The sequence below is a fragment of the Canis lupus genome, chromosome 2, assembly GCF_003254725.2.
Source record: "Canis lupus dingo isolate Sandy chromosome 2, ASM325472v2, whole genome shotgun sequence".
NCBI classification, from domain to species: domain Eukaryota; kingdom Metazoa; phylum Chordata; class Mammalia; order Carnivora; family Canidae; genus Canis; species Canis lupus.
Window position 1 is genome coordinate 7,523,963 of NC_064244.1, and position 27,442 is coordinate 7,551,404.

Sequence of the window (27,442 nt, forward strand, 5' to 3'; positions counted from 1 at the left end):
CCCAGGATTTTGAAGATATTATTTCATTGTTTTCTGACTTCTTGGCTTATAAAAAAGCATGCTGTTGTCAGATTTTCTTTCCTTTTTATATAACCTGTCCTTTCTTTCTGTCTGCTTTAAAGATTTTCTTTTGACATTTGTTGTTTTGAAGTTTCCCCACAGTGGGCCTATGTGTGGATTTTTTTTCCCCCCTAAATCTTGCTTGGGATTTTGTCATGTTTCAGTTTTAAGGCTCAGGCCTGACTACAATTTTAGAAAAATTTTCATTTGTTATTTGTTCTACTATCATCTTCCCTCAATTATTCCTAGTCTTGTCTTCTGGTCTTGGTTGTCTTAGCCTGTCTCTGAACTGCCCTTCAGTGTTTTCTTCTTAATCTCTCCTCAGATTGTGAGATTTCCTAAGATTTATATTCTAGTTGAATATTTCTCTCTCCAGTTGAATAACTGATTGGGAGAAAGCTGATGTGATTCCTTTAGTTAACTTTGTGGGTAAATAAAGTTAGAAGCTAATCAATCTCGAACAGGAAATGTTTTTTTCACCATTTTGATGTGATTATTTCTAAATTAAATCTGTAATGTCCTACCTGAGAAAACAAAAAATGTAATTGACATTTTGATTTATTACTAGTGTCACCATTATAAATTCAGTTCATTGATAGAGTACTTTCTATATGCCAGGTGCCACATTAAGAGCACTACCTGTATGATCTCACTTGTTCTTTACAGTTATTCTACAGGCAGGCATTTATGGAAGATGCTCAGAGATTGAATAACCTGCCCAAAGTCACATACCAGGTAAGTAATGGAGTTCTGATGAAGTGGCCCTAATAACTACATCAGCAGCTTCTGTGACAGTCAGTGTCCTTTTTTTGAGGGGAGGGGACACCGTAGCTACAGGTCTGAATAGCACGGGACAGTGCTGAATACCACAAACAGAAGCCACCACTGTAGCTCCAACCCAGCTTCTAGAGGAGTAAGAGTGTTTAAGGCAGGTTATGTATTACTATGGTTACTGCCCTCATATAAGATCCATTCTTTTTTTCAAACAGCCAAATTTTATCACTCAAAGTCTAATTCAAATGCTATTTTTCATTAAAAACCTCCCAAGTTACCAAAATTGGAATTCCTTTCTTTCCCTTTTCAGTACAGTATAGTTGTTAGGCGTGTGGACTCTGGAGATAGCCTGTGGGGTTCAAATCCAGGCTTTGCTGCTCAGCGTATTAGATAAGGCCTGGCATAGAGTAAGTGTTGGCGCAGAGTCAGTGCTTAGCAAGTTTTAGTTACTATGATGGTATCTGTGTTCATGCTTTCTTATCCGTATGCCACCCCCATTAGAACACAAGCTCTTGGGTGGCAGGAAACCATCTTATTCTAATTTCCAAACACCTGCAGAATCCAAATTCTTCTCACCACTTCCTCTGCTAACACCTTCATCTCCTTAGATTTTTGCAAGACTTCTAACCGGTCTCCCAACTCCACCCATGCCCTCTTTTATCTGTTCCAAACCCAGTGGCCAGAATCCAATCTTTAAAACTGAAGTGATGCCACTGCTCATAGTTCTGCAATATGGCTGTCTCCATCCTGATGGGGCCAGCATAGTCCAATCTTTGCTGTTGTAAAAGCCTTACATTATCAAATCCCCATTGCCTTTCTGACTTCATTCCCTACTTCTCTGCTAATTTGCAGCTCCAACCACAGTGGTCTCCTTGATGCTCCCTGAAGGCTCCAGACATGCTCTTGCTCAGAGCCTGTGCACTGGCTGTTCCCTCTGCTTGGAATTCTCTGCGTGGCTGACTTTTCACACACTCCAGGTCACAGCTCAAATGCCATTTGCCCAGTGATGGTCTCCCCATCATCCTTTTTTAAAATGGCAGCTGTCACACCATCATGTCTTCGGCATGCTCTGTACCCATACGCCTATTTTATTTTTCTCCATAGAATTTATACCATCTATTATAAATTTTATTTACTTATCATCTGCCCCTACCAACAGAATAAAAGCTCCAGAGGATCAGGAGGTTGTGACTGTTTTGTTGATTGCACTCCAGAGTGCTTTAGTAGAAACTCAGTAAGGATTTGTTGAAAGAATGATTTTCTTTCTTCCTACCTAATATGAGCACCATATGCCCTGTAGGTATTTAATATGTATTTGTTAAATTGAACTCTTCTAAAGAAGGCTCCTTCATTAATTGACTTTTCTTAGGAAGGCAAATGGAAGCATAGGAAAATATGTAACTCCAGAATCATGCAAAACCAACCCAACTGATGAACCAAAGCATACAGCATCTTGTTCCAAAGAACTTTCTTTCCTAGGAAGATCTTCAGCTGCTATTGGTCTCATTCATTTGCCTTTGCTTTGTCAGTACCAGGAGCAATATGAACATCTGGTGCTAACTGCCCATGGTTGCGGCTGAGTTCCCCTGGGGCAGACAGTGGAGGACAGGTGAGAGGAAAACCTGGATTCCAGAAATGGGATGCGTGTGCAAAGGGGCGTGAAGTCATATGGCAACATCATCCACCCTTCCATTTTTGAATGGAATTTGAAGTTTTTAGTCTATCTAAATCTGTCAGGATGGAGGGCGGGAGGGTAGATGAAGGTGATTCTGGGATCACAGGGATCAAAAACAGGGATGGCACAGAGTAGCAGGTGCAACAGAGCTTGTGACCAGGATGCTCTGAAGCTCAGGGTGAGAAGGATGCCTATTCCCAGACATCTTGTGAGGGCCTTCCTAGTGATGTGTGCTGGGATTAAATACTCTAGTAAGGACTTTATCCAGTCCAGACATTTCAAGCCTCCATGCTTTCCTAACAAAATATAATAACTACTTCCCATCTTTTATTGAGGACTGATTAAAATGCCTTCATGTGGGGCGCCCGGTTGATTCAGGTGTTTAAAGGCCGACTCTTGATCTCAGCTCAGGTCTTGATCTCAGGGTGGTGAGTTCAAACCCTGTGTTGGGCTCCATGCTGGGTGTGGAGCATACTTAAAAAAAAAAAAGAGCTCTCATGTGGCACCACATTGTGAAGATGTTTTATATCTTCCCTAGGGCATCCTGTGACCCTAATTCAGTGATCAACAGCAGCAGTAGCACTTGGGAACTTGTTAGAGCTGCATATTTTGGGGTCCCGCCTTAGATCCACTGAATCAGAAACCCAAGAAGCAGAGTCAGAATTGTGTGCTTTCACAAGTTCGCTGCTAATGTTTAAGAACCACTGTCTTCAATGAGAAGCGTCATGAGAAAGAATGCAGCAGGGTAAGTGGATAGAGACCAGCAGAGTAGGTACGATCTTACTCAGGGCAGGGCTCTCTCTGATGAGCAGAGGGGAGGGGGTCGTGCAGATGTGGGGGTGCCAGGTGTGAGCAACTGGATCCAAGCAAAGAGAACAGCATAGGCATGGTTTCTGAGGTGGGAGACTGGACCCCTGGAACAGTCAGGAGGCAGAATGGCCTGGTGTACCCACGGCTTCATGTGTGTAGTCTGATTTATGTATATTTTAAAGTCCCTACATAGCTACCATGTGTCTTTAGTTATACTGAAATTTCCTCAAATACAAGAACCAGATTTCATATATTTTCTAAATAACTCACCATGGCACCCTTAACAGTGCCAGAAACTGAATAGCTTCTTAATAAATGCATAAATATATAAATGGAGAAAAAAAAAACTGGGAAGTAAGCAAAACATGTGGGGGAAAAGAAATGAAAGATTTATTTTGATCATGTTTAGCTTTATGCTACTGGGAGACATGTAGCCAGAGATGTCTGAAAGCCAATTAACACCTTAGAAAAATTCTAAAAGTGAAAAGTTGGTGGAAGTACCATTTTTAATGACATTAACCAAATTTTTGAGAATTCAAACTCAGCATGATGAAATTAGGAGCTTTTCTTGGGATACAATTAGATGTCAAACAACTTTCATTTTCTAAACTGGAGGATAGGGCTTGAGAAATGTGAAACAGAAAAGTAGTAACAGAAGCTGAGTCTGGAGACACCTGGGTGGCTCAGTGGTTGAGCGTCTGCCTTTGGCTCAGGTCGTGATCCCAGGGTCCCAGGATCGAGTTCCGTATCGGGCTCCTTGCAGGGAGCCTGCTTCTCCCTCTGCCTGTGTCTCTGCCTCTCTCTCTGTGTCTGTCATAAGTAAATAAATAAAATCACTAAAAAAAAAAGAAGCAGCTGAATCTATACCAAAGGTTTTTTAATTTTCCCTTACAATGTCAAGAAACCAAGTCAGTGCACTGTGCAAAGGCTAACTAAAATAAACAGAAAACTTGACAAATCTAATTGTCCTGCCTTGAAGAAAGAAACATTTAAGGTTTGTGGCAACTACCATAAGGCTGACTATACCCTCAAATGAGAAAAAAGGTAGGAAGAAAAAAGGTGTCCTGAGCCCTGCATAGGTTTGCTGGGTGGCTGTAACCAAGTCTCACAGACTGGGGAGCTTTACAATGCAAGTTTATTTTCTTACAGTTCTGGAGGCTAGAAGTCTGAGATCAAGGTGGTGGCAGAGCTGTTACCTTCTGAGGCTTCTCTTCTTGGCTTGAGGATGGCACCTTCTCCCTGTGTCTTTGCATGGTCTTTCTCTATACCTGTTTTACCTGTGTCTTTACCTTCTCTTCTTATAAGTGGGGAGGGAAGGGTATCATTCAGCCAATAACAGCCCCTAGGAAGGTGGTTCAAACTGACAAGAGGCTAAACACCATTGGAGGGGTGCCTCAGGGCTCGCTGGGCTGGCTGTCATTTCCAAAGAAGCTTCTGGATGGAGAGCGAGTCCACTGGTGGTCCACACAGAGCATCATCTCCACGCTTCAAGGCTGTTTAGTTGTAATCCCATATCCCAGAGCAAACTAAAAAAATATGGACAGGAATTCACCAGTTCTTTCGCCAAAGCAGACATATGTCTACCCTCTAGCAGTGCAGAACCGGTATCTTCCTATGTTCTCATACTCTGCCTGAAATACAAGAAGCTGCCAAAAAATCTGTTTCCAGATGTCAGTGGGCAGCCCTCTGGAGGCCACGGCTAGAATGACACCACCTAGGATGGAGTTCTATTTGGGTGTATGACAGAAAGCTAGCTTGCATCTTCATATTGTTTTCAGTGTTTCACAGAATATTCTTTAAAGGCTGATGCAAAAAATGTGTGGGAATTCTTACAGAATTCGATGAATGTAAAGGGTTATATTTTAAAGTCAGCTTTTAAGAACAAATTAACTTGGCAAGAAACTTTGAAGTGTGTAATGAATCTTCATTTACCAAAAAATAGTGAGACACAGGCAACGAATTCTTACGTTGAGTTTTCACAGTAAAGGAAAACAAAAGAGACAGATTAACTAAATCTTTCCCCCAAAGCATAGTTCAGGCAACATCTCTTAACGTCTCATCTCTTATTCCAACCAAACCATAGCAGGGCACATTAGAATACATCCTCTGAATTCAGATACTCCCAAACTCATTCCTGGAGAGAGTATAGAGTAACAGCTAGTATTATTAGAACACATTAAAAATTTGGAATTTTGCCTCCATGGGGGTGATGGGAGAGAGGAATCTCTCCCATTCCTTCTCTAAGTCTCTTTTGTCATTCAAACCTTCAGCCATGACCTGCCCCTCAAAATTTCCCTTCCAGCTGCAGTTACCCACCCTGATGAGATAATGAGTGGTCAAGAGCCAATCACCTAAGGGCCAGGTCAACTATCGAAACTGTATCAACTCTACCTGCATATCAGATGAGATCACCAGAAACCTGCAGAGTCCAAGAAAATGTGCCTCCTAACAGTGTGGCTTCATATGGGGTCCTGGGATTTTGAATTTTTATGTAGCAATATGAAAAACTTTCATAAAACAACTGTTATTACATAGAACTGTCTATTACATAATATGTTGTCAACAACATCAAGAGGCAGGAATTCTCAGGTTATAATGCTTTAGACTCTTCTTTCTAATGAGCTGGTACAAACCTGCTTTTAAATAATGGAATCCACTTGACTCATTAAATTTCCCCTTTTATCTTCTTTTTTTTATTTATTTTTTTTTGTCTTGGCTGCAATTACAGCAATTATCCCTATCTTAATTTTTCTGGCACACATTTTGTGCCCAACTGCTACTTGTGTTAATTCTTGTTTTAATGGTTCTTATATACTTTTATTGTCTTTGAATGAGCCCAATCAAATCTATTTTGGATGTAGAGAGATATAAATAACAGATAAATCTTGCCTTACTTTCTTCTGTTGCCTTGTGAAACCTGATGAAGGGTTCTTTTTTGAATAAGAGTATTTTTTAACATCAGAAAAGAAGGCAAAAACATTTTCTAGGTGTCTGGGTTAGGCTGGGGTATCACAGCTTTGAGAGAAAGAGAGATTTCATACTTGCTTACGGGAAGGTTGATCTCCTAAAATAGCTTTGGAAATGTAAGTCATCTTTCTAGTTATCTAACCCCATAGCTCCACCTGGAGTATCCAAATGTTTTATGTAAACTTTCCAGAAGATGACCTGCAAAATCTAGGTTTGGCAACACTCCAGTTGTACAGGGGGAAACAGAAATGGCAGACCCCAAGTCTTCTCCAAGACCCCTCTTTGTTACCACCTAACCAAAGACAGGCCCTGTAGAATAACGGCGGTGGCTGGGGAGGGCTGTGATCCTTAGAAGCCATCACATCTATCACTCTGGTTGATGTTTTTCTTATCTGCATCCTGTCTGCAAAATACCTTCAAGATATTGTTCAAAGGCACAAATCTCCTCACATATCCTATTAACTAAATGCTTTCTTTGAAGTCTGAAAAATCTGTTAAAGGGTTTCAACCCAGGAGTTAACAGCAAGAGATTTCGAAAGACATCTGATGAACTTCATTTTTTAAAATAAGCACAAGGAGCACCTGGGTGGCTCAGTCGGTAAAGCGTCTGACTTTGGCTCAGGTCATGATCTCGGGTCTTGGGGTCCAGACCTGAGTTGGGCTCCTGCTTCTCCCTCTACCCTTCCCCCCCACCTCAAGCTCTTGCACTCTTTTTCTCTCAAATAAATAAAAACTTAAGAAAGAAAACAAAATAAACACAAACCAACCATGAATCTACACAGTCATCTTTTACAAGAACATTCTTTCTTATGGATGAAATGAAAGCCAAGAGGGTAAGCTTGGATAAGTATATTCCCTTCTTTCAGAAAACCTCATATATGAAAACCCAAGCTTATGAAGGAAAATTGGGAACAATTACTCGCATTGCAAAACCATGCATCAGTATACCAGAGGATTTCTTGAAACATTCCTTTCAGTGGTTAATTCCCAGCCCCAACCTCATCTTTTTTCTTAGCTTAAGAGTCGATGCAGTTTACGAAAATCTACATTTCGGGACATTCATTCCATCGAGTGCAAGCAAACTAGGAGGCAATCCTTTTGACTCACTCAATGTAGCCAAATTAAAGTACTCAAGGACTTCTGTTGTATAGAGGAAATTTCTTCATAATCCCTTCTCTTTTTTCCTTCCCCCATGCCTGGTCTAGTGATGCTTTTAGTGTGTGTGTGTGTGTGTGTGTGTGCAAGAGAGAGAGAGAGAGAGACAGAGAGAGACAGAGACACACACAGAGAGACAAAGAGAGAGATAAAGAGAAAGAAAGAGAGAGAGAGCAGTTCAGCACAGCTCACTTTCAAATGAAATCTTATATAAAACTCCAATATTTCGTGAGAAAACTCCACAGAACTCTAAAGTTCTAAGAAACATGGTCGAAAACACCTATATTGGCAGGCCATTCTCCAGTTCACTACCAAGTCTCTAGAAGTCATCAGTTTGTACCTGCTGGTCTTTATATTTTCAGAAACATGAGGAACAGGGGACATTCCACAAATATATTGTATTCTACAAATACAGGAAATCAGTTCATGTGTGCCAGTCAGGGTTCACTTGCAGAGCCTGACCTGACTCTGGTTAACTTACGTGAAAACAGATTTATTAAATGGCTTGCACCATCGTTGGGCTGAATTTTCACTGTAGCACTGGGACACCGCAGGACCTGTTTGACAATGAGGAAGCATCCTGCCACCCTGGACTGCTGTGAGTCCAAGCCTTGCTGCCTTGAGCAGGAAGCTATTCGTGTGGTCAGAGACTCACTTCAGGCCACACTTGTGTCCTTGGCACTAGAAAAATGGGATGCCTTGCATTTTGACTCTCAACATAAGCTTCAGTGACCACAATGTCCCTGGGACAATGACAAATGACGCTACAGAAAATCCAAAAGCCTCCACAAATGCCTTGGTCCCTCCCTACTTTTGGAACCCAGAACATCTGATATTCTGGAATGACTGTGCATTCCAGCCCCCCGGAGTGAAGGAAGGCTGGAGTGGACGACGCCAGTCAACCACCATACCCACCCATGCCTGTCCACTTAGTTCCACGCTAGAGAAAGCACTCTGCTAAAATGAGTGGGAAATATCAGTGAGGGAGACAGAACAAGAGAGACTCCTAACTCTGGGAAACGAACAAGAGGTAGTGGAAGGGGAAGTGGGAGGGGGACCGGGTGACTGGGTGACGGGCACTGAGGAGGGCACTTGATGGGATGAGCACTGGGTGTTATGCTATATGTAGGCAAATCGAACTCCAATAAAAAATATACAAAAAAACCCCACTCTCCTTTTAGGGTCTCCTTTTAGGGTCGTCCCCTAAAAAGATCTGGAATGTGCCCCAAAACTATTGATCTGCTTTGAAAACTCTCTGTAAATTCTTGTTTTTATATCACATTTCAATCACTCCTGGTGCTTAAGAAAACAAATTTCATAAATGTTGCACTTACTCTATAGAGCAGCCCTTCTTAACATTTGTCTGAAATTTATTTCTCTTTCAATTATCCAAGGGCTAACCCTTCATGCTCAAACAATCGAGTACTCAAATGCGAGTCTCTGCCCTGGCCCACTTCGTAGATGGGGGTGGTTTCTTCAACCCTTTGCCTGAACCTCCTACTCTTGTGCACAGGAGGGAAGATTCTGGTAAGCTCGAACCTTCCCCCCCCACCCCCCCTCCCCACTGAAAGTGTTGTCACAGAATGAGCACCCTACCCTCATTGTCACCATTTTGGAATAAAAGAACATAGAGATGCTCAGTAATTCACATGCACCGAGAAACTTCTCGCTTAATTAGTCTAAAATCCTCCCAAGCCATTTAAAATCGTTGTTTATTGAGGCTGAGTCTTGAGGAGGAGATTTGTTCCAGAAGTGGCAACACCTCTGGCTGCTGGGCTGGTTTGGGAGGTCTTTTTCCTGTCGCTCACCATTCAGAATACAGTCAACAAAGGCATCTGGCTGCAGCTTGGAGGAAGTTGCTACTGCTGTTCTTGTTTTCACAGGAGTTTTATTTTCAAATTCCTGAGGGCACCCAGAAGGGTGGGAACATCTTGTGGCTACCCTTTCCCCAAAGCCAGGCGGTGGAGCGGCCAGACCCCAGCCCTTGCCCAGGGTCACATTCCAGACAGGCATTCATAAGATGGCCATGATTAAAAGCAAAGGACTCCATCATTAAGACCGAGGCCTAATATCAGCGGGGCAGTTTTTCATGGAAATGACTTCTAAAACCGAGCTCCACTGCAAAGCGGTTTTATTTTGTAGACTTCCTCTCTCCCAGTCCTCTCTATTTTCACTGAAGACAGAGGGAAGGAGCAGTAGGATCAGTTCCACCGAGAAAGATGTCATCTGAGCCGTGGACGGGTGGAGGGGCAGAGGGCACAGACTCCTCCACCACTGCAGGGGTGAGCACACAGGGTGGGCACGTCGTAGGAACCTGGGCGTGTTGGGAATCACAACTTTCCTCACTCTCCTGCTTTGTGAATCTCCACGAGAGGCTAATTTTGGCTGCCGCTTGGGAATGGACTTGTGGGTTTTGCCGTCATTTGGCCATGCCTGCAGTCCCAGGGCCCTCTCCCTGACGGGAGGCTCGCATCCTGCACGCAGGGGGCTTGTTACACAGACACCAAGGAGGTCTAACTAACTTCCCTGTGCTGAATGACACCTTGGGGCACCCCCCACACCGTCCTTCTCTGGCCTCCATGTCTTCTGAAAGACTCCGAGACAGGCGACATACACCATGTCCCATGCCCCATGCCCAGTCCCCCTGGGCTCCTCCTAAATACGCTAATGTGATAGAAAGGAGGAATCAGTCAGGTGGAAAAACGATTAAGCAGACAGGTTTATCTCCAGGCACAGGCTGCTGAGGTGAGAGCAGGTCTCTTCCCCTCCAGGGTGCCAGAGAGGTCTGAGGAGGCTGTGCAGTCCCAGCCCCACTCTCGAGTCACCCAGACACCCCCCCCACCGCCACCCCCAGTGCAGCCTGTGCTGGGGGCTCCTTGTAAACATGAAGAGGCTCGGCCTCACTCCGGGCTCTGGGGCCACAGACCCTACGGATGGCAGGCGTGCTGTTCCAGGGGTGACACATGGGGCAGCCACCGGGGTGAAGAGAGTGAGGCACTACCTTAAGGGCATAATTCAAGGGGCCTCCCATAAGTCAGCTATCAAGATAAATAATATTTCCATGTGTTATTTTTTACAAGTCAAAAGCAACGTAAAAACAATCCATCATGAACAAAGTATGAAAAATTTTAAATAAAGACAGGATCAACGGAGCTTCAGGGCGAGATCTTGAAATTCTGCAGATGAATATAAAGTGACAGGGTCCAGATCCCAAAAGTTCTGTGGAGCACGGACAGTGGGTCTGCAGGAGGTCACAGCTCAGTCTGTCTTCCTCAACCCCGCTCCACCCCCACCACACACACCACACACACCTGGTCCAAAGCCTCTCTGGGGCAGGTGGAGTCATAGCTGTGCTCCTCCTCCACCACCAGGTGCTGGGGGACACCCAGGGCTCCTGGTTCTGGGCTCTCTGGGGAGCCTGCCCTGCCCCGGAGCCTGTGTGTGCATATTAAGTAAATCACACTCGGGATTTTCCCCGAACACAAGGCTGAGCCAGGCCCCTGGCAGAGAGACTCTGTTTAGACTCTCCCTGACTCACACTTTCCTGTTTATTTCCCATCCAGGCTCAACTGAATTACACCACAAGGCCAGGTGCACCTAGGGTGACATTCCCAAACTGGCCACCAAGAGGCGATCAAGGGAAGCACCAACCCCCCTGATCCTGCACCAGCCTCATTCCTCCAACCGAGTCCTCTTGCTTGGGCAAACTTCTCATTCCTCTCCTCTCTGCTCACTGTATTCCTGTTTCTATCCAAGAGTTGTAAAAAGTCACAGGCCACAAGGTGTCTCTTGGAGCTGGAAGAGTAAACACCTTGGATGCACTTTTGTTTAATCTGCTGCGACTCTGCTCGTCAGGACTGTCACAGCAAGGTGTGCTGAACGCTTTGCGGGAGCACAGCCACTTCAGGAGAAAACACCAGTGATCTTCAGCAATTCCTAGGGCAAGGTTGTCCCTGGCTCCTGCAGCCTCTCTGCCCCAGGCTTGCTTCCTGAACATGGCCAGGAACTACCCGTGCTGCCAACCCTGCTTGGCGGCTAGAGGAAACTCCCACCCGCAAGACAAAGGAGCCATCATCCCTCAGGCTCAGTGGTCCCCAGGTATGGAGGGAGGCATGCAGGCAATTATTCTATCTTCATTTTATTTTGCAAAGCACAGGCTGTCTTTACAGGGACCTGCAGTTCACTCATTTCCTGCAAAGCACAAAGGAGAAATTCCACTCCCGGATTGGCTCCTGCTCCCTCAGGCAGAGCGGGACAGAGTACAGCACTGCGTCAAGCAGTTGGAAGGCTCCAGCCTGGGGCTAGGTGTGGAAGCCTGTGTCCCTGTGTTGTCTTGACCCTGTCCTGGCCCAGGATGTTCCTCGGGTGTATCACACCCCTGTGTGTCCCACTCCTTCAATTGTACGGGAGACTAAATAGGAACTGGAGGCCCACTTCAGCCATCAACCGTGTGACTTCAAAACAAAAACAAAAACAAAAACAAACCCCCCAAAACCAAAAAGCAAGAAAAGAAAAAAGCAGATTGTTCTTTGCTGCTTTCTTCTCTCATTGGTAAAATGAGGGCCCTGGATTAGTAATCTAAAGTGAACTATATAAAATTTAATGTTAAAATGTAACATTGATAATACAAATAACAATAGTTTGGGGTTTTCTTTTGGGGGGGTGGGCAGCAAGGACAATGTTTGCAACCAGTCTTCCTATAATCTGCAACCAAGGGAACAATCAGCATTCCTCCCCAAAGCTTTCAGCTCTTTTCTCCTCCAAGCAAGGCATTTGCTAAGTTTTATGTGGCATCACTTTGCTATCTTCTGTAGACGCCAGACCCTGAAGCCTTTTGTGGGCTGATCCTGTTCCTGTACCCTCTTACCCCATGACCCCAACGATCTGCAAAAATAAGTACTGGTCTGGAACGTTGAAACAGCTGGTTAAGCTTATGAAATCGGCAGAGAGGTCTAAATCCTTATGAACTGTACATTTTGTTAAAGGCCAAAACATTTTTTTAAAGTAAAGTGAGACAGAAATTGAATTTCCAATATAAAAGAGCAAATGATAAGTGGTAAAGGCAGAACAATAGAATCCTTCTGCTTTCCTTAAATGCTTGTTGAAAGGAAAAGCTATGCCAAACACATGCCGAGCCCCTCCATCCTTCCATGCGGTGGTGGGAATAGCCCTGTGTTTATGGTTTCACTGTCACAGAGCCTGGGCCAAAAGACAGCTTGGACATGCTATTTCCTCAGCTTGCTGTTAAATTAGTCAAGTGTCGTAGTACTTGTGTTTTCACAAAACAAGACCTAATTAACATTTGGATGCAGGCATATATGTTCAGAAGTATAAAAATGTATATACGCAGTAAAAAAGGGGCTTTGGAAACTGCCCTCTGAGGCTTACCTAGAGATCTCTCTTTTGTCTGGTTGGTTGACCTCACCACTGGAAGACTTGCTCGAGTTCGGCTGCCTCTGGAAAAAGGACTTGGAACTTCTCCCTCAGACATGGCTTCCAAAGAATCACCAGACGTCTCTGATAAATGCTCGACTGGGTCACCCAAATTGGGAGGCTGGGGACTATGAGACAGTTTGGGGCTTCTTGTCTGCAAAAGGCATTTGAAAGAAAGTAGGAAAATAAATGACTATTAATTATGCTGAAAACGTTTTCAATATCATCAAGGTCTGCCAATCTGGGCCAACAGTATGGCAGGGGAAAAATCCATCAGAGTGACTGGACCCAGAAAACTGAAGATCCAGTGGGTCAAAGTATCAATTGTGAAAGTTACTGGAAAAAAACACACCCCACATTGTCCCTGAGTAGTCCATTAAGATTTTTATCACTGCGCATCTACTGTACAAATGTCAGCTTGAACAAGGAGTTGAGGATGAGCCACATCCTAGGAAAGAATGATGGCAAATCAATTCCTTTGGCCAGACAAATTTTAACGGTTGTTATGACAACAGATGGGATTGCACACGTTTATATATACCTAAATGGATGAGGCATTCACAACACAATAAAGTGAACACAACCAGTCCTTTAAAGTCTTACATTAAGACTGCTTCCAAAATCAGTAAACCAAGATTGTGAGGGAGACATTTATATCACAGTTACATTTTTTCCTTTGAGACAGAAATCCCATAGGTAAGATTATGTTTAGCTTTGGTTATTACTTACCTCAACAATCGGCAGAAAGGACCTAGAATAACTTGCACACACACGACACATAACTGAACTTTTAATTATCTGTACTGTAGTGGAAGGCAATTTCATGTGTAAGATGCTCATAATCCATTAGTCAAGAACATTCCTTGAACATGGACTATTGGTTGAGCATTGTGGGAAATGGAGAAAAACAGACAACATGCTGCCCGACGTCAAAGAGTTTCAGAACTAATTGGTGCAATTAGTGAAAGGCACAAAACAGCACAAGATAGTGTATAATGATGTGTAAATGAGGAACTGTGTGGGTACATCCATTCATCCTTCCAACAGACGCATATTGAGTACCCACTATGTACCAGGCACTGTGCTAGGTACTCGGGCCAGAATGATGCACAAAACAGACTTGCCTCTGGCCTCATGGTGCTCATAGTCTCACCAGGGGACCAACAACAAAGACAAAGGTAAAGCCGTGGTGAGACTATGTTAAGTCCAACTGGTGGGAGTGGGGTACTTGAGCGGAGAAGTCGGAAAGACACGTAAACTGTGTTCTCAAGGAAGAGGTAAGGTGGGAGGAGGTGGTCAGCCAGAGGGTAGGGATAAAAAGAGGGAAAGACACTCCAGGTTGAGGGGTGGCCAATGCAAAGTCCCTGATGCAGAAAGAAGTGGCAAGCACTGGAGACTTGCTGGGGTGAGTGGATGTCCAACAGAGATCAGCTCACACACAGCTGTGGGGTCAAAATGAGGGCGCTCAACTGAATTTGAAGGTACCAGAACTTCGTGGAGGCATTTTAGGCAGGGAAAGGCATGAGGGGGCCAGGATCAGATACATTTTTTAGAGGATCACTTGAACTAGCGTGTAGAGGTCGGAGATTATACCCGTGGATGGTCAGAGAAAAGGAGTCAGCGAAATAGGGGATTAGGCTGAATGAACACATTATCTCAGCTCTCCCCTCTCGCACTGCCCACCGTGACTGGCATTACATGATCCCAGGCACCTTCTGGAAGGCAAACTGATCAGAATGCATCAGGCAGGCGAGTTTTCTCTTACTAAGATGCTAAAGGTGCTGAGGGGCTAGTGCTGGGCTATTGGCAGGCCACGGTAGCTAGTTTCTTGGTTTGTTTGCATTCCTTAATTTCCTTTGAGTCTTCCTAAGGAGGCCACTGCATTTTGAAGTTAAGCACCAAAGCATTTACCTCTCAAGGCAAGAGCAGCTTCATGGGTGTACAACCTATGCCCCATACAGGGCCCCACACTTAAAAGGGTTCCATGCTTGGATTCATGCTCTACTGTGGCTATCTTGAAATTCTTTTTCTTTCTTTCTTTCTTTTTTTTTCTTTCTTTCTTTCTTTCTTTCTTTTTCTTTTTCTTTCTTTTCTTTCTTTCTTTTTAGAGAGAGAGAATATGTGGGGTGGGGAGGAAGAGGGAGAGAAGGAGGGAAAGGGTAGGGAGGGAGGGAGAGAGAATCTTAAGCAGGTTCCCTGCTCAGCACAGAGCCAGATGTGGGGCTTAATCTCACAATCCTGACATCATGTCCTGAAGCTGAAATCAAGAGTTGGATGCTTAACTAACTGAGCCACCCAGGCACCCCTGTCTTGAAATTCTTAATGATTTTTGGACCAAGGTACACTGAAAATTAGGTAGCCAGATACATTAGGGAACCCTTTTGAGGATAGAATGGTCAGCTTCTTTCCCCTCTCTCTTGCTACTAAGGATACAAGGAGACCCCTCTTGGCAGGAGCACTATTGCATTATCTACACCCCTGCTCCTTGATACACCTCTCAAGACCTTCCGCAGAGGAAAACCGGAACAGGATCAGCACATAGATCTGTGCACACCCTTAAGAGCGGGATGTGGCTTCAGGGAGAGGACCAGCCTGGGTGTTCCATAGGAAACTCTCAGCTCACATTACATGCCGGAGAGGACACCCATTAACAGTTAAATTGTCTCTTTGGCTTAATTTTTCTGTGCAAGCTCCCAAAGTGGTTTATTGCCAGATTTATTTTCCATAAGGACTGCTTCTGTAATAAACATTGGGATCTGGCTTTGGCACTTGGTGAACATATAACTTGATTAGAAAAATCATCCCTAAATCACTGCCTGGCCTGCCAAGACCTAGATAAATTCATATGGTCTTCAATGAAGTAGCTACCTGGTTGCTACACTCAGCAGAATATCAAGGGAAAATGTCTTCACTCTGACTTGATTAAAAAAAAAAAAAAAAAAGACTACACACTCAGTTTAGCAAAATAGCCAAGAAATAATATTACTTTAAGCAGCGGGGCCACGTTCATGGCCTCTACCATTTGGTCAACTTTGCAGCCCAGGGCAGATATAATACATTTGATGAATTGTCATTTTCCATTGCAAAAGGCAATAATCCTTGAAGAAAGTCAGAATCAAATTTCTATTTCTTGTTCAGGGTCATCGTGGTGGTAATATGTATAAAAATAGAGATGTAAGGGCTAATCTTTAAAAAAAAAACTTCCTTACATAGCTACTTAGTTCCAAATATAAATGTCCCCTCTTTTATTTCATATCATTCACTTTCCCCCTGCAAACTATCATTGCATATTAGCAATCGCCTCACAGGGTCCCCTCCCTTGACGCCAGCTCGCTGCTAAGACATCATTTAGTGCAGAGAAAAGACAATAGAAATTGCTGACACTAACGAATGTCAGATACTCTGTGATTTGCTACAGGAGAAAAGAAAAGTCAAAAAGCATTTGGAACAGGGACCCTGTACTCAGCACAGTGCGAGGCTCCTGGGGTCAGGAGCGCTGCATGTGGTTCCTGAGCTCCTAACGCATTTAAGGTATATTTTGGGGCCAAGGATAATAGACACCTAACAGTGGGATGAAAAGAGCGAAGAGGTATGTCACTGTGAATGCAGAAGGGGTTTAGGGAATAACTGCTGGCATCGAAGAGTGGACCGCGGTGGGAAGAGGGGAGGAAGACATGACTGAACAGGTGCTTAGGGGCGCCCTGAGCTAAGTCACACACCCGTGTTCTCAGGTGTCTGTGCACTAGGGGGCAGCCAGGAGGAGAAAGTGGGACAACTGCTGCCCTCTCAAGGGACATTTTCCCCTGTCTCTCTCTCAACTGAACTAACAGATACATAATCCAAAGTAGCTGACTACCGAGTTGTGTTTTTTCTTTAAATAAAAGACTAAGATTTTATTTTATTTTATTTTATTTATTTTATTTATTTTATTTTATTTTATTAAAATTTTTATGTATGAGATGGAGAGTGAGAGAGCACAAGCAGGAGGAGCTGTGGAGGGAGAGGGAGAAGCAGGATCCCCGCTGAGCAGGGAGCCTGATGTGGAGCTCAATCCCAGGACCCTGGGATCATGACCTGAGCTGAAGGCAGACGCCCAACCGACTGAGCCACCCAGGCACCTCCCCCAGTTGTGTTTTTCTATAGGCAACCTCAGGGCAGGATTTTGCCTCCTGCTAATTCATGAAAAAGTGTCACATTTATTATTTTACTTGATGCTCAATGATCTTTGAAAGAGTTCCTGTCTCCAAGATATGTCCTCCTTCCCTGAGGAATTCCTCCCTGCCCACTTGGATAAGCCCCAGTCCCATATTGGGGGGAGGGGGAAGGACATGCATTGCAGCTACCCTGGGACAGTCCTGCTTTGCACCTGTTGTCCCGGGGTGATTATTAGTAGAAACCCCCTTTTTTACTTTCAAGCATATGCTGCTTTGAGCAGCTAAGTGCAGAGTCACCCACTCCCAACCCAGTCTCAGCTGACTGGACCAAGCAGTAGCCACATCTGATCTTGACTGGGCCCATTATAGTCTCTCTCTGAAAAACGGAGACCTGGGACAAAGGAGCTATTTTATTAGTGTTGAATGAGAATTAGAAATGTGAGGTCACATGAAGTTGTGTCTGAAATGGACAGGAAATGTGAAACAGAGAATTCAGAGGAAGGATGAGACAGATCTGTTCAGGAAAAGAGAGCTAAGAGATCCCCATGAGCCGAAAGATGGAGAGCAGCTCTCTGGCCCACTGGGCATCCCAGTTCCCGATTCCAGCACAATGAGGGGCCTTTCCCATTAATTCCTTCTACTTAGTTCCATTTTTGTTCTTGAACTAGTTTGAGACAACGTTGTGCCTTGCAAGCAAGCCACTACTGATACAGATCAGTTCTAACAGCTCCGTACCTTGGGCTGTTATGACGCTAGCACATTTATAATATCAGCAGTACATATATGTATTTCACAGATGAAACTCTCTTTTCAAAAATTATGGGAAGAGGTTATGATATAGAGTTCCTAAGATGGTATTTCACAAAGTTAGGGGCACCCAAATATGTCCCCTCTACTGAAATTGTTACTGTGTGTGGTATCATTATTACATGGGAAAGGAGATATATATTTTTTAAGATTTTATTTATTTACTCATGAGAGACAGAGAGAGAGAGAGAGAGAGAGAGGCAGAGGGAGAATCAGGCTCCATGGAAGGAGTCCGACATGGGACTTGATCCTGGGACTCCAGGATCACACCCTGGGTCAAAGGCAGGCGTTAAACCACTGAGCCACCCAGGGATCCCCAGGGGAAAGGAGTTATTTTAACAGCAAAAAAGGGGGGCAGGATACTCACACAATTTCAGATTTGGCCTACTAAAAAAGTCTTTACATTGGGAGTTATTCTCATTTTGGCTCAGGCCAAGCCTTTTCTCCCTAGGTATTGTCTACAGAATGGCATTTGGAGCCTCTACCTTAACCTTCTGAGCAGAGAGCTGCCCCTCTCTGGGGAAGACGTGTGGAGCAGTGAATGGTAGTAATGGTACGAGAGCCATAGGAGTAGGATTCAAGGGTTTGGAAGGTTGGGTTTCCCTCTGTACTTCATGGGGAATCATGATACCAACCCATCTCCCTTTGTTTCTTTTACAACTTTCTAGATGTTTTCCCCAAATCCCCAGGTGACCCCAAACCTACAAACCCAGAGAAGTCATTTGGGGTCATGCACAAAGGCGTGGCTTGTTAAACCAGGCCACCTGAACTCCAATCATCCTTTCTACTCTTCCCTTCTTGGAGGGCTTTCTATCACCAAGTGATCCTGGGGTAACAGGCTTCCTGCAGGTCCCCTCTCTGTTTCATCTATAACATGTGCAGACTGGTCCTCTGGGAAGATTCTCCTCCTGATGGAGAAGTGAGGGGAGAGAGCCAGGAATGAAAGAACTGCTGCCTGCTGCACTGTGACTGTCATATGGGATTCTCATTTAAACCTCATTGCAACTCATGATACTGGTCACCATTGAGAAAAAAAATGCTTGCTTATTGAGATTTCCTTCAAATTATTTACCCTATTGCATTTGCTAGATAGAGATATGCAGCTTAACTAGCACTAGGATCTAACTTTCTACATTTACGACTTCAAGCACATGCAACACAGTTGCACAGCATTAATTTTTAAAAGACTGCCATACTTACATTCTATCATCATGAACAAATATTTGCTGAAATGTTCACCATGAGCATTATGTTATACTAGGAGATCAAATTTATTCTTACTCTGAAATGCTGTTGTATTTGGAGACCAAAGCCAAAGAGAAAAGAAAGTTAAAGCTAGAGGCACTGATGATGTGTTTCCATTCCCATTTTTCGGACCCCTTAAAGTCAAAATTGAAATACCGAGTCCAGAAAACAAAGCCTGCTAATGTAGCTTTACATAACATGATAACCATTGGGAATGGTGAGGTGTCTGGTTAGTCAGGCTATACGAGTCACTTCAAATTATGTTATATTTTGAACAAAACTCAACATTGCCTTACTAAAGTTTTAAATTTTTTTTTAATTTTTTATTTATTTATTATAGTCACAGAGAGAGAGAGAGAGAGAGAGAGAGAGAGGCAGAGGCACAGGCAGAGGGAGAAGCAGGCTCCATGCACCAGGAGCCCGACGTGGGATTCAATCCCGGGTCTCCAGGATCGCACCCTGGGCCAAAGGCAGGCGCCAAACCGCTGCGCCACCCAGGGATCCCTCCTTACTGAAGCTTTACATCATTCTAATTAATGCCCAATTCCCACAAAGAATTTGGAAATATGATGCTTCTCACACGCAAATGTATTTGGGATGACTCCTTATCCTAATAGTTGACCTTTGAAATGGGTTTCAACGGTACAGGTCCACTTATATTCAGATATTTTTGGATAAATACAGGACAGTACTCTAAGTGTATTTTCTTCTCCTTATGATTTTTTTAAAGATTGTTTATTTATTCATGAGAGACACAGAGAGAGAGAGAGAGAGAGAGAGAGAGAGAGAGGCAGAGACATAGGCAGAGGGAGAAGCAGGCTCCATGCAGGGAGCCCGATGTGGGACTCGATCCCAGGACTCCAGGATCATGCCCTGGGCTGAAGGGAGGTGCTCAACCACTGAGCCACCCAGGCGTCCCTCATTATGATTTTCTTTATAATATTTTCTTTTCTTTAGCTTAGGGTATTATAAGACTACAGTATATAACACATATACAAAACATGTGTTAATCGACTGTTTATTGGCAAGGCCTCCAGTCAATAGAAGGCCATTGGTCATAAAGTTCTGGGGGAGTGAAAGGTTATACACACATTTTTGACTGTGTGTGGGGGGTCAGTGCCGCTAAACTATGAGTTGTTCAAGGATTAACCGTATTCATCAACTGACACGGTTAATTTAATAACAACATTCCAATGCTTTAATCCTATTTCTTGTACTTAGGAAGCTTTCAACTCAAACCTATTTAAAACTGACTCCAACTGAAGAGAACTTTCTAGTTGTTAGGTACTCCTGTGAAAGATTCAAGGAGCAAAATATTAGAAGTTAACAACAATGGATCATCCCCACAAGTCTGTTTTCTCTACCATCCCTGCTTCACACTGGCCTCAGGAGAATGAAGGATTGTCCCTAAGGAAAGTTGAAGTGTCTCCTTTGCTTAGAGCCCTTTCTACAAGCCACAGTGCCATCACTTGCCTCCCTTCTTTGCCTCTCCTTGTTTCCAATTTCTTTTCTCTTCTTTTCCAGATTCTCTTCTTTTCTTTCATTTAAGTGATATCTATGTTCAACATGGGTCTCAAACTCACAATCCCAAGATCAAGGGTCCCATGCTGCACTGACTGAGCCAGCCAGGTGCCCCTCCTCATTTTCAAATTCTGAGGCCTCTGCTAGGTTTGGGCCTGGGGATAGGGAGAATGACAAGAGCTCTCTGAGGCATATCTGGCTTCCATCCTGCCTCCGCCCTTACGTAAACCCACCCCAGGTGGCTGCATTTGTCTAGGCTGACATCCCATCAGGTGGCCCACCTGCCTTTTTCAGTTGAGTCTGGGATGCAAAGCAGGTGTTTTTCAGAAGCAGCAGGCCTGGGTTCCATGAAGCTCCTTGGCTACTTCCCACAACACCTGTGGCGGATGGCCAGAAAAGCAAAACCCAAGTCCTTATCTCCTCAGAGTCGTTCCTATGCTGATGGCCAACCTGGGGAATAGACAGAGGACACCCACTGTTCTAGAATATGACAGCTGGATGCGAGCACTATAGTACAAATGTAAGAGAGAATGACTTGGTTCTGTAATAATTATGAAACTTTAGGGTGGGTCTGGTGTTCACGACTTAGAGAAGAAATCAACTTTTATTTTCAATAGAAAACTTGAGTACAGGTACCACGTGGTCCTGCTATGAGTATAGTATAAACATACACACAATTGATTGTTCAGTGCCCATCTGCGTGCCATGTGAGCAGCATGTGGATATATGCCAGCTTTACCAGTAATCAGGAACTCCTGGGCCTTACGACCAGAAAGACATATCTGCACAAACCCCACTCTAATGCCACCTTCCAGCTGTGCATACCTGAGATTCTTAGAAGTTTCTCCTGTCTTAAGTTTAGTTCTGAAAAATCAGTACTTCCCTTCCTCAGCTTGCACATAAGGTGGGAAAGCATTTTCTCTGGGATTTATTTTGATGAGTTATCCTTGATAAACTGAGTTTATACCCTGTTTCTTCAAGGGTAATATTTCAACCTTTTCTTCCCTTTTTCCACCAAAAGAGTACCCAGACATTTTTCATGATTTTCACCTGTGAAAACAAAGATGTTTGGTCTGGAGGAAAATCAGACGATTCAGCAGTTGAGCAAAGTACAACTGTGTTTTTTGTTTCCACGTTTTCCTTCCCCGTGTGTGTTACTTCATTATCAGATCAGAAAGATGAAAAGGCAGCGATGCCAAGTAGTCAGTGGCCACTGCCTCCCTGGCTAGAACCAGCCACAGGCATCCACAGGGCGAGGCAGGCAGAGCACTGCACCATGCAAGCCACGCCAGACCCCTCCACCAACCCCCTCTCATCATACAAAGCCCCCTTCCATGGATGCCAAGAAACAAATAACAAGGGTGCCTGGGGCAGAAAATGATGCTTTTTCATTACTTCAAGAAGCACCACACTACATTGATACTTGCTTTCAAGTTTTTCTTGTGTCAGATGAATCTTTCAAGATATTATTAACTTATCATGTCCACATAGCTGTCAGCAACAAACAAAAAAATTATGGAAAATCTACTCCTTTCCCTTATTTCCTGAAACAACTGCCAAGCCTTTGTGTCCTAAAATAAATCTTTCCAGGGGGAAGGTCTTTTCATAGTGTCTGTGTGCTACAGAGGCCACCAGAAAGACACACTCCCTACATTAGGCTTAGGAGGTAAAGACATTTGGAAAATAAATGCAGTGTTGTCTTACCACCCCCACCTGGCAATGGGTGAGGAGGAAGGTTGCTAACTGGGCAGGAAAAAGGGGGCAAATGACTTTGCAGGGCTGGCTAGAGGATGGTAGTTTTGTTTTTGGTGGTGGTGATGGCCATGGTGTTCTCCAAATTGTGGAGACCTGGACTCCGTTTACAAGGAGTGGCCCCACCAGACAGGACAGATGTGTGACATGCTTAGAGTGGCTGAAACCAGTGCCCAAGCTTAGGAGGCTTGGCGGACAGCCCCATGAGCCCACCTGCAGACTGTCTGCTTGGAGGCCATTTACTGAGACCCAGGAAACCCAGGAACCTCACCCAGCTTTATGGGACTAGATGCACTCCTTAGGATTTATGATCCCAAAGTGATAAGAATAAATTTCTCAGTAATTGCTGACACCAAGCCAATTTAATGTGATTCGCAAAAATTAGCAAGGTAAGACTTCCTATACTAGTGGGCCAGGGAGCAAATTTGTGTAGATGACATCTGTCATAGAGAATAAATAAACCTAGAGTCACATGGAAGGCTCACTAACAAATTACCATGGAGCCAAGCCATGAAATATTATGCAGTCATAATCAGGGTTTTTTAAAGGATTTTTTTTTTGCATATAACTTAAGAAATGGAAGCAATATACCCAAATATTAGCATTGGATGTCTTTATAAGGTAATAGCATGAGTAGCATACTTTCCCCATTATTTCTCCAAAATGAGAATAGACTGCTTTTACAAAAATATCAATCACTGGAATAAGCATGATATTTTTAAAGAGCAGATCAGAGGAAGGCAAGACTATCACAAAACATTTAGAAGCCAGAAAGATTCTTGTCTGTGGTGATACTCCTGCCCATTCTTGTCTTCTCAGATGTGTATTCCATATGATGAGATTCCAGGAAGAAGGACTCATCCTTCTAGCTAGCCCCTGAAATGAGGACACGAATTCATGGGGAAAACACGGGAATGAAGACACATTTTTCATTCTCATGCCATGCAAAATTCTGCAGGAATCCAGAATCGCGTGGACTTCCACTTCCATAAAAGATTGCAGCTAAGAAAGAAGAGCCAAAAGCCATCCATTACGTTCTAGACATGCAGATGATGCACTTTACCTTTTAAGGAGACAATATTCTCACATCTGTAGCTCTGTTTGTGCTCCTCTCACATCTATAGTTCTGATACCATTACTGTCACTTAACTTTAAAGCTCTGATTAGAATCTGAGTCCAGGTAAACTCGAAATTTTAGCAATTTTTTTTTACAGTCTTTTGAATATTTCCTATGTTTCAACCCCTTCCTAGTATGTAGATGATCTGTTTCTCATTTTCTTCCTCTGAGAGGTTTATCTGTGCCTAGAGAAGCAGCTAGAACCAGGTACCCTGCAGACCCTCACCGGGTCAGCACGCAGGGCAGCTGTTTCCACTTTCAGGATTAGCTGTCCACCCGCCACCTGCCCGCCTGGTGTCCTACCTGTAATACGACCCAGACTCGCTTCTGAAACAACACCTTGAATTGGCTCTTCTCAGACTTCCCTCCAAAGCCAGAATGAGACCAAGCCTTCTGAGAGAAGATAGGGCCAAGCTCGCCTCCCTCTGCCTTCAGCAATCTTTCATGGGGATAGAAAATTACACCCGGAGCAAGGTCCAAATCTGGATCTCATTAGCTCAGACCCTCACCCCTTTCAGACACACACTCCTGCAATTCTTATTTAGTGTCGTGCTTTCCTCGTGAAGGAGACAGTATGAAATAAAAAGGCTGAATGAAGAAGAACACCGCTGCCTACCGCTGCCTACACACAACATAGCCCTGCCTTTGATGTGGATGGAAGTCCCTTTTCTGGAGGCATGAGCAGAACAATGGCACTTTTAGAATTTCAAACAAGGAAAATCATTTCACCTCCTGAAGGAGCACAAAGTATTACTTTGTGCCATAAGGAGAAAAATGTAGAATACATATAAAATGTTGCATATATTGGAAGGGCTGACCGTAAATTTAACATTCAAGCCAATTACAGTTAGCTATACTCTAAGTTTGTCTCCTCCTACTTTGAGGTTTTGCCTTCAGATTTTTAGTTGATCCACCTAAGGTAGCTATCTCTTTACCCGCAAGCTGCCTTGAATCAATCACTGAGTCTCTCTCTCTCTCTCTCTCTCGTTTTATTTTGCAACAAGAAGGTGTGTATTATAAGCAAATAAGTTTTCCCAGGCTGGGGCTCCCACCGTCCTCATCAGGAGAAGTCTGAGCAAAGCAGCAGATGCCTTTACAGTTCTGAGAGCCAGGAACGCACTTAAAAGGCTTCAGGATAAAAGGTGTCCAAGTCCAGACTGCTGTTATTATGGTGATGAAAGGCAAGGGGCCTGCTAGCCGGCTTTGAAATTGCAAGTAAAAGACAACCAGCACAACACAAGAGTGCGAAGCAGGCCCCCCAGAAGGCCGACCAACAAAGCCATTTGTAAGTTCATCCCCAGGCCCAGGCTGCAGTGGGGTCTCTACAGCTGAACTGCGTTGTTGTGAAACCAAAGAGGTTTTCCGCTAGCAAGAAAAGCCTGTCCTGGGAGATCTGAAGGGGATCCTCCATCACCTCCCGCAGAAAGGAGGTCCCCAGGGAGCTGGATGGGGTGGGGGGACACTGGGGTGCCTGAGGCCACCACACCTTCAAGTGCTGTGGCCAGACCCACCTGAGACCTCTTAAAAGTAGGATATGCTGATACTTTCCAAATCACATTCCCAAACACATACACACACCATCACCACCACCAGCTGCCCTCCCAGTGTCCCTGGAATGCTTTTCAAATAAACAAATACCTGTGCAAAGTTCTAGTTTTAGGCTAAAGGTTCTTTTTTCCCTTTAGAGCTGCTCTAGGGAAGCATATCAGGGCTTGATAAGATGGAAGACAGGATTTAGAATGAGAGAGAACATTTTCTTTTTTATCACATTCTTCTTACAGAACGCAGGCTCCAGGGGCATCTGGGTAGCTCAGTGGTTAAGCGTCTGCCTTTGGCTCAGGTCATGATCCTAGGATCCTGGGATCTAGTCCTGCATTGGGCTCCCTGCAGGGAGCCTCCTTCTCCCTCTGTCTGTGTCTCTGCCTCTCTGTATGTGTCTCTCGTGAATACATAAATAAAATCTTTAAAAAAGAACGATGTGAATCAATTTACTTTGTGCCTCAGTTTCCCCATTTGTAAAATGGGAACCACAGCACACCCACCCCATGGGTTGCTGTGAGAAGTTAATACTTGTAAAGCACTTAGAACAGTGGCTGGCAAATATTAAGTCCTATATGAGTGTGTCCATTCCTCTCATTTTTATTACTAAGATGCATATCAGTAAAATGATCTGGAGCCAACACCGGTCGTAAAGGAGCTGCCTTGAGCAAGCTGGGGAGGAGGGGGTCTTGCTGGAGAGCCCCCGCTTCAGATGATGTGCCATGATCCTACCTTACTGCTGCATTACTGTTGATTCCACAGCTCATTTTGTGGAAAGTAATAAATATTTCGGGGCAAGCATGCAATTAGTATTAACTTTAATATTAACTCTCACAATTTAGCGCACACACACACACACATTTCAGAACGCTGCAAGCATTTGGTTTTGATGGGTTTAAGTCAAGGCTTGGAGGGAACTGGGGAAAAGACAGCCAGTCCGGTTTAGTGGCTGCTACTGATTAGAATGCCACACGCAACAGAATAAAAAGGCAGGAGGTGAGGTACAACTCAATGCAGAAAAAGAAAAGGTGGAGTACTAACTCGCTGAGATGATTCAATTTTCATCAAGTACCTTTGAATGTCAAGTTCTGCCTGAAGAGAGATCAGCATGCACTGCAAAGCCTGCATGATAGGAGAAAAAGAGAGAGAGAAAAGATAGAAAAGAAAAGGGTGAAAACATGGAGAGACAAAGAACAGGTTGACCAAAATGGACCGACCATCTATTCGTTCATGATGAAAACATAGGTACAGTTAACCCCTGTTCCCCTCAAGGAAGGAGAAAGCGGTGACAGTCCCACCCTTATGGTTTAGAAAGAAATGCTGAAAGCAAACCCTGAGTGACAATGAGTTTTCCCTAAAATATCTTGCCACAGGCAGATATTTAAATTCATCTTGTCACTGGAGAACATGTCACATTGGCCAATTGTCCTGAGGTTGTCCCAAGGCTGCAGGAGAGCTATCAGAGCTTGCCAAACTACACTGAAATAGCTTCCTTAGGCTGACTGCAGTTTGGTGGTGAACCCAGCCCGCCATCTTGATTGGCACTGGCCATTGGGCTTCTCTACAAAGACTGGCCTGTGAGCACAGTGCTCTGTGCCTCTGCTCCGCCACTCAAGCTAACAAGACTCTCATAAACAGACCCAAGGTGAATACATAAAGAAACAGAAGATCAGGATTACGGCTAAGGGAACTAATTCTATCACTGAAGCCTGGGTAACCCTGGAGTATATGCCTCAGTTTACTATGCATCTGTTGCCAGTATTTAAATATTTCAGTTCTTGTTGAGCCACTGATGAATAATTTTTGACAACTTTATTTTTTAAATATTTGTTAAAAACCAATGGTGGAAAAATATGTTTGTGTTTTAAGAAACAAAAATTTCCATAGTCCTCATGAACAAAGGACTTACTCTCGAATCCAAAATCAGCCAGTGAGAGCTGAAGGCAGGGTCTCAGAGAAATATACCTGTACACCCACGTTCACAGCAGCATTATTCACAATGCCAAGAGTGGATAAACCCAATTGTCCACCAATGGATGAATGGATAAACAAAATATGGTATATTCATATGACAGATGATTATTTGGCCTCAAAAAGCAAAGAAATACAGACATACGCTGCAACACGAATGAGCCTTCAGAACGCTACATGAAGTATAATAATCCAACACAAAAAGATACACCCACTGTAAGAGTCCATTTATATGAGGTGCCCAGAGTAGTCAATTCAAGACACAAAGTCAAATGATGGGCACCAGGGAGGGGCTGGCAGGAGAAGGGGATGGGAAGGTGTTGATAAATGTGAGCAGAGTTTCAATTTTGTAAAAGGAAAAGCGTGCTGGGGATTGGTTGTACAACACTGTAAGTGTAATTACACTGCTGAACTGTACACTTAGAAAATGTTTAAGACGGTAAACTTTATGTCACAAATATT

General features: G+C 44.0%; 1 protein-coding gene across 12 annotated transcripts in view; it reads right to left on the minus strand.

Annotated features, from left to right (window-relative positions):
- Positions 1-27,442, minus strand: part of KIAA1217 (KIAA1217 ortholog) — a 432,659-nt gene that overhangs the window by 123,290 nt on the left and 281,927 nt on the right. For 10 of the 12 annotated variants that reach the window (XM_049099758.1, XM_025463930.3, XM_025463933.3 and 7 more), the window contains exon 3: positions 12,830-13,028. In XM_049099758.1, the coding sequence (XP_048955715.1) occupies positions 12,830-13,028 (199 nt within the window). Of the gene's footprint in view, positions 1-12,829; positions 13,029-26,050; positions 26,132-27,442 lie in introns of all 12 variants that reach the window. The other 2 variants (XM_049099757.1, XM_025463931.3) reach the window with 1 other exon arrangement.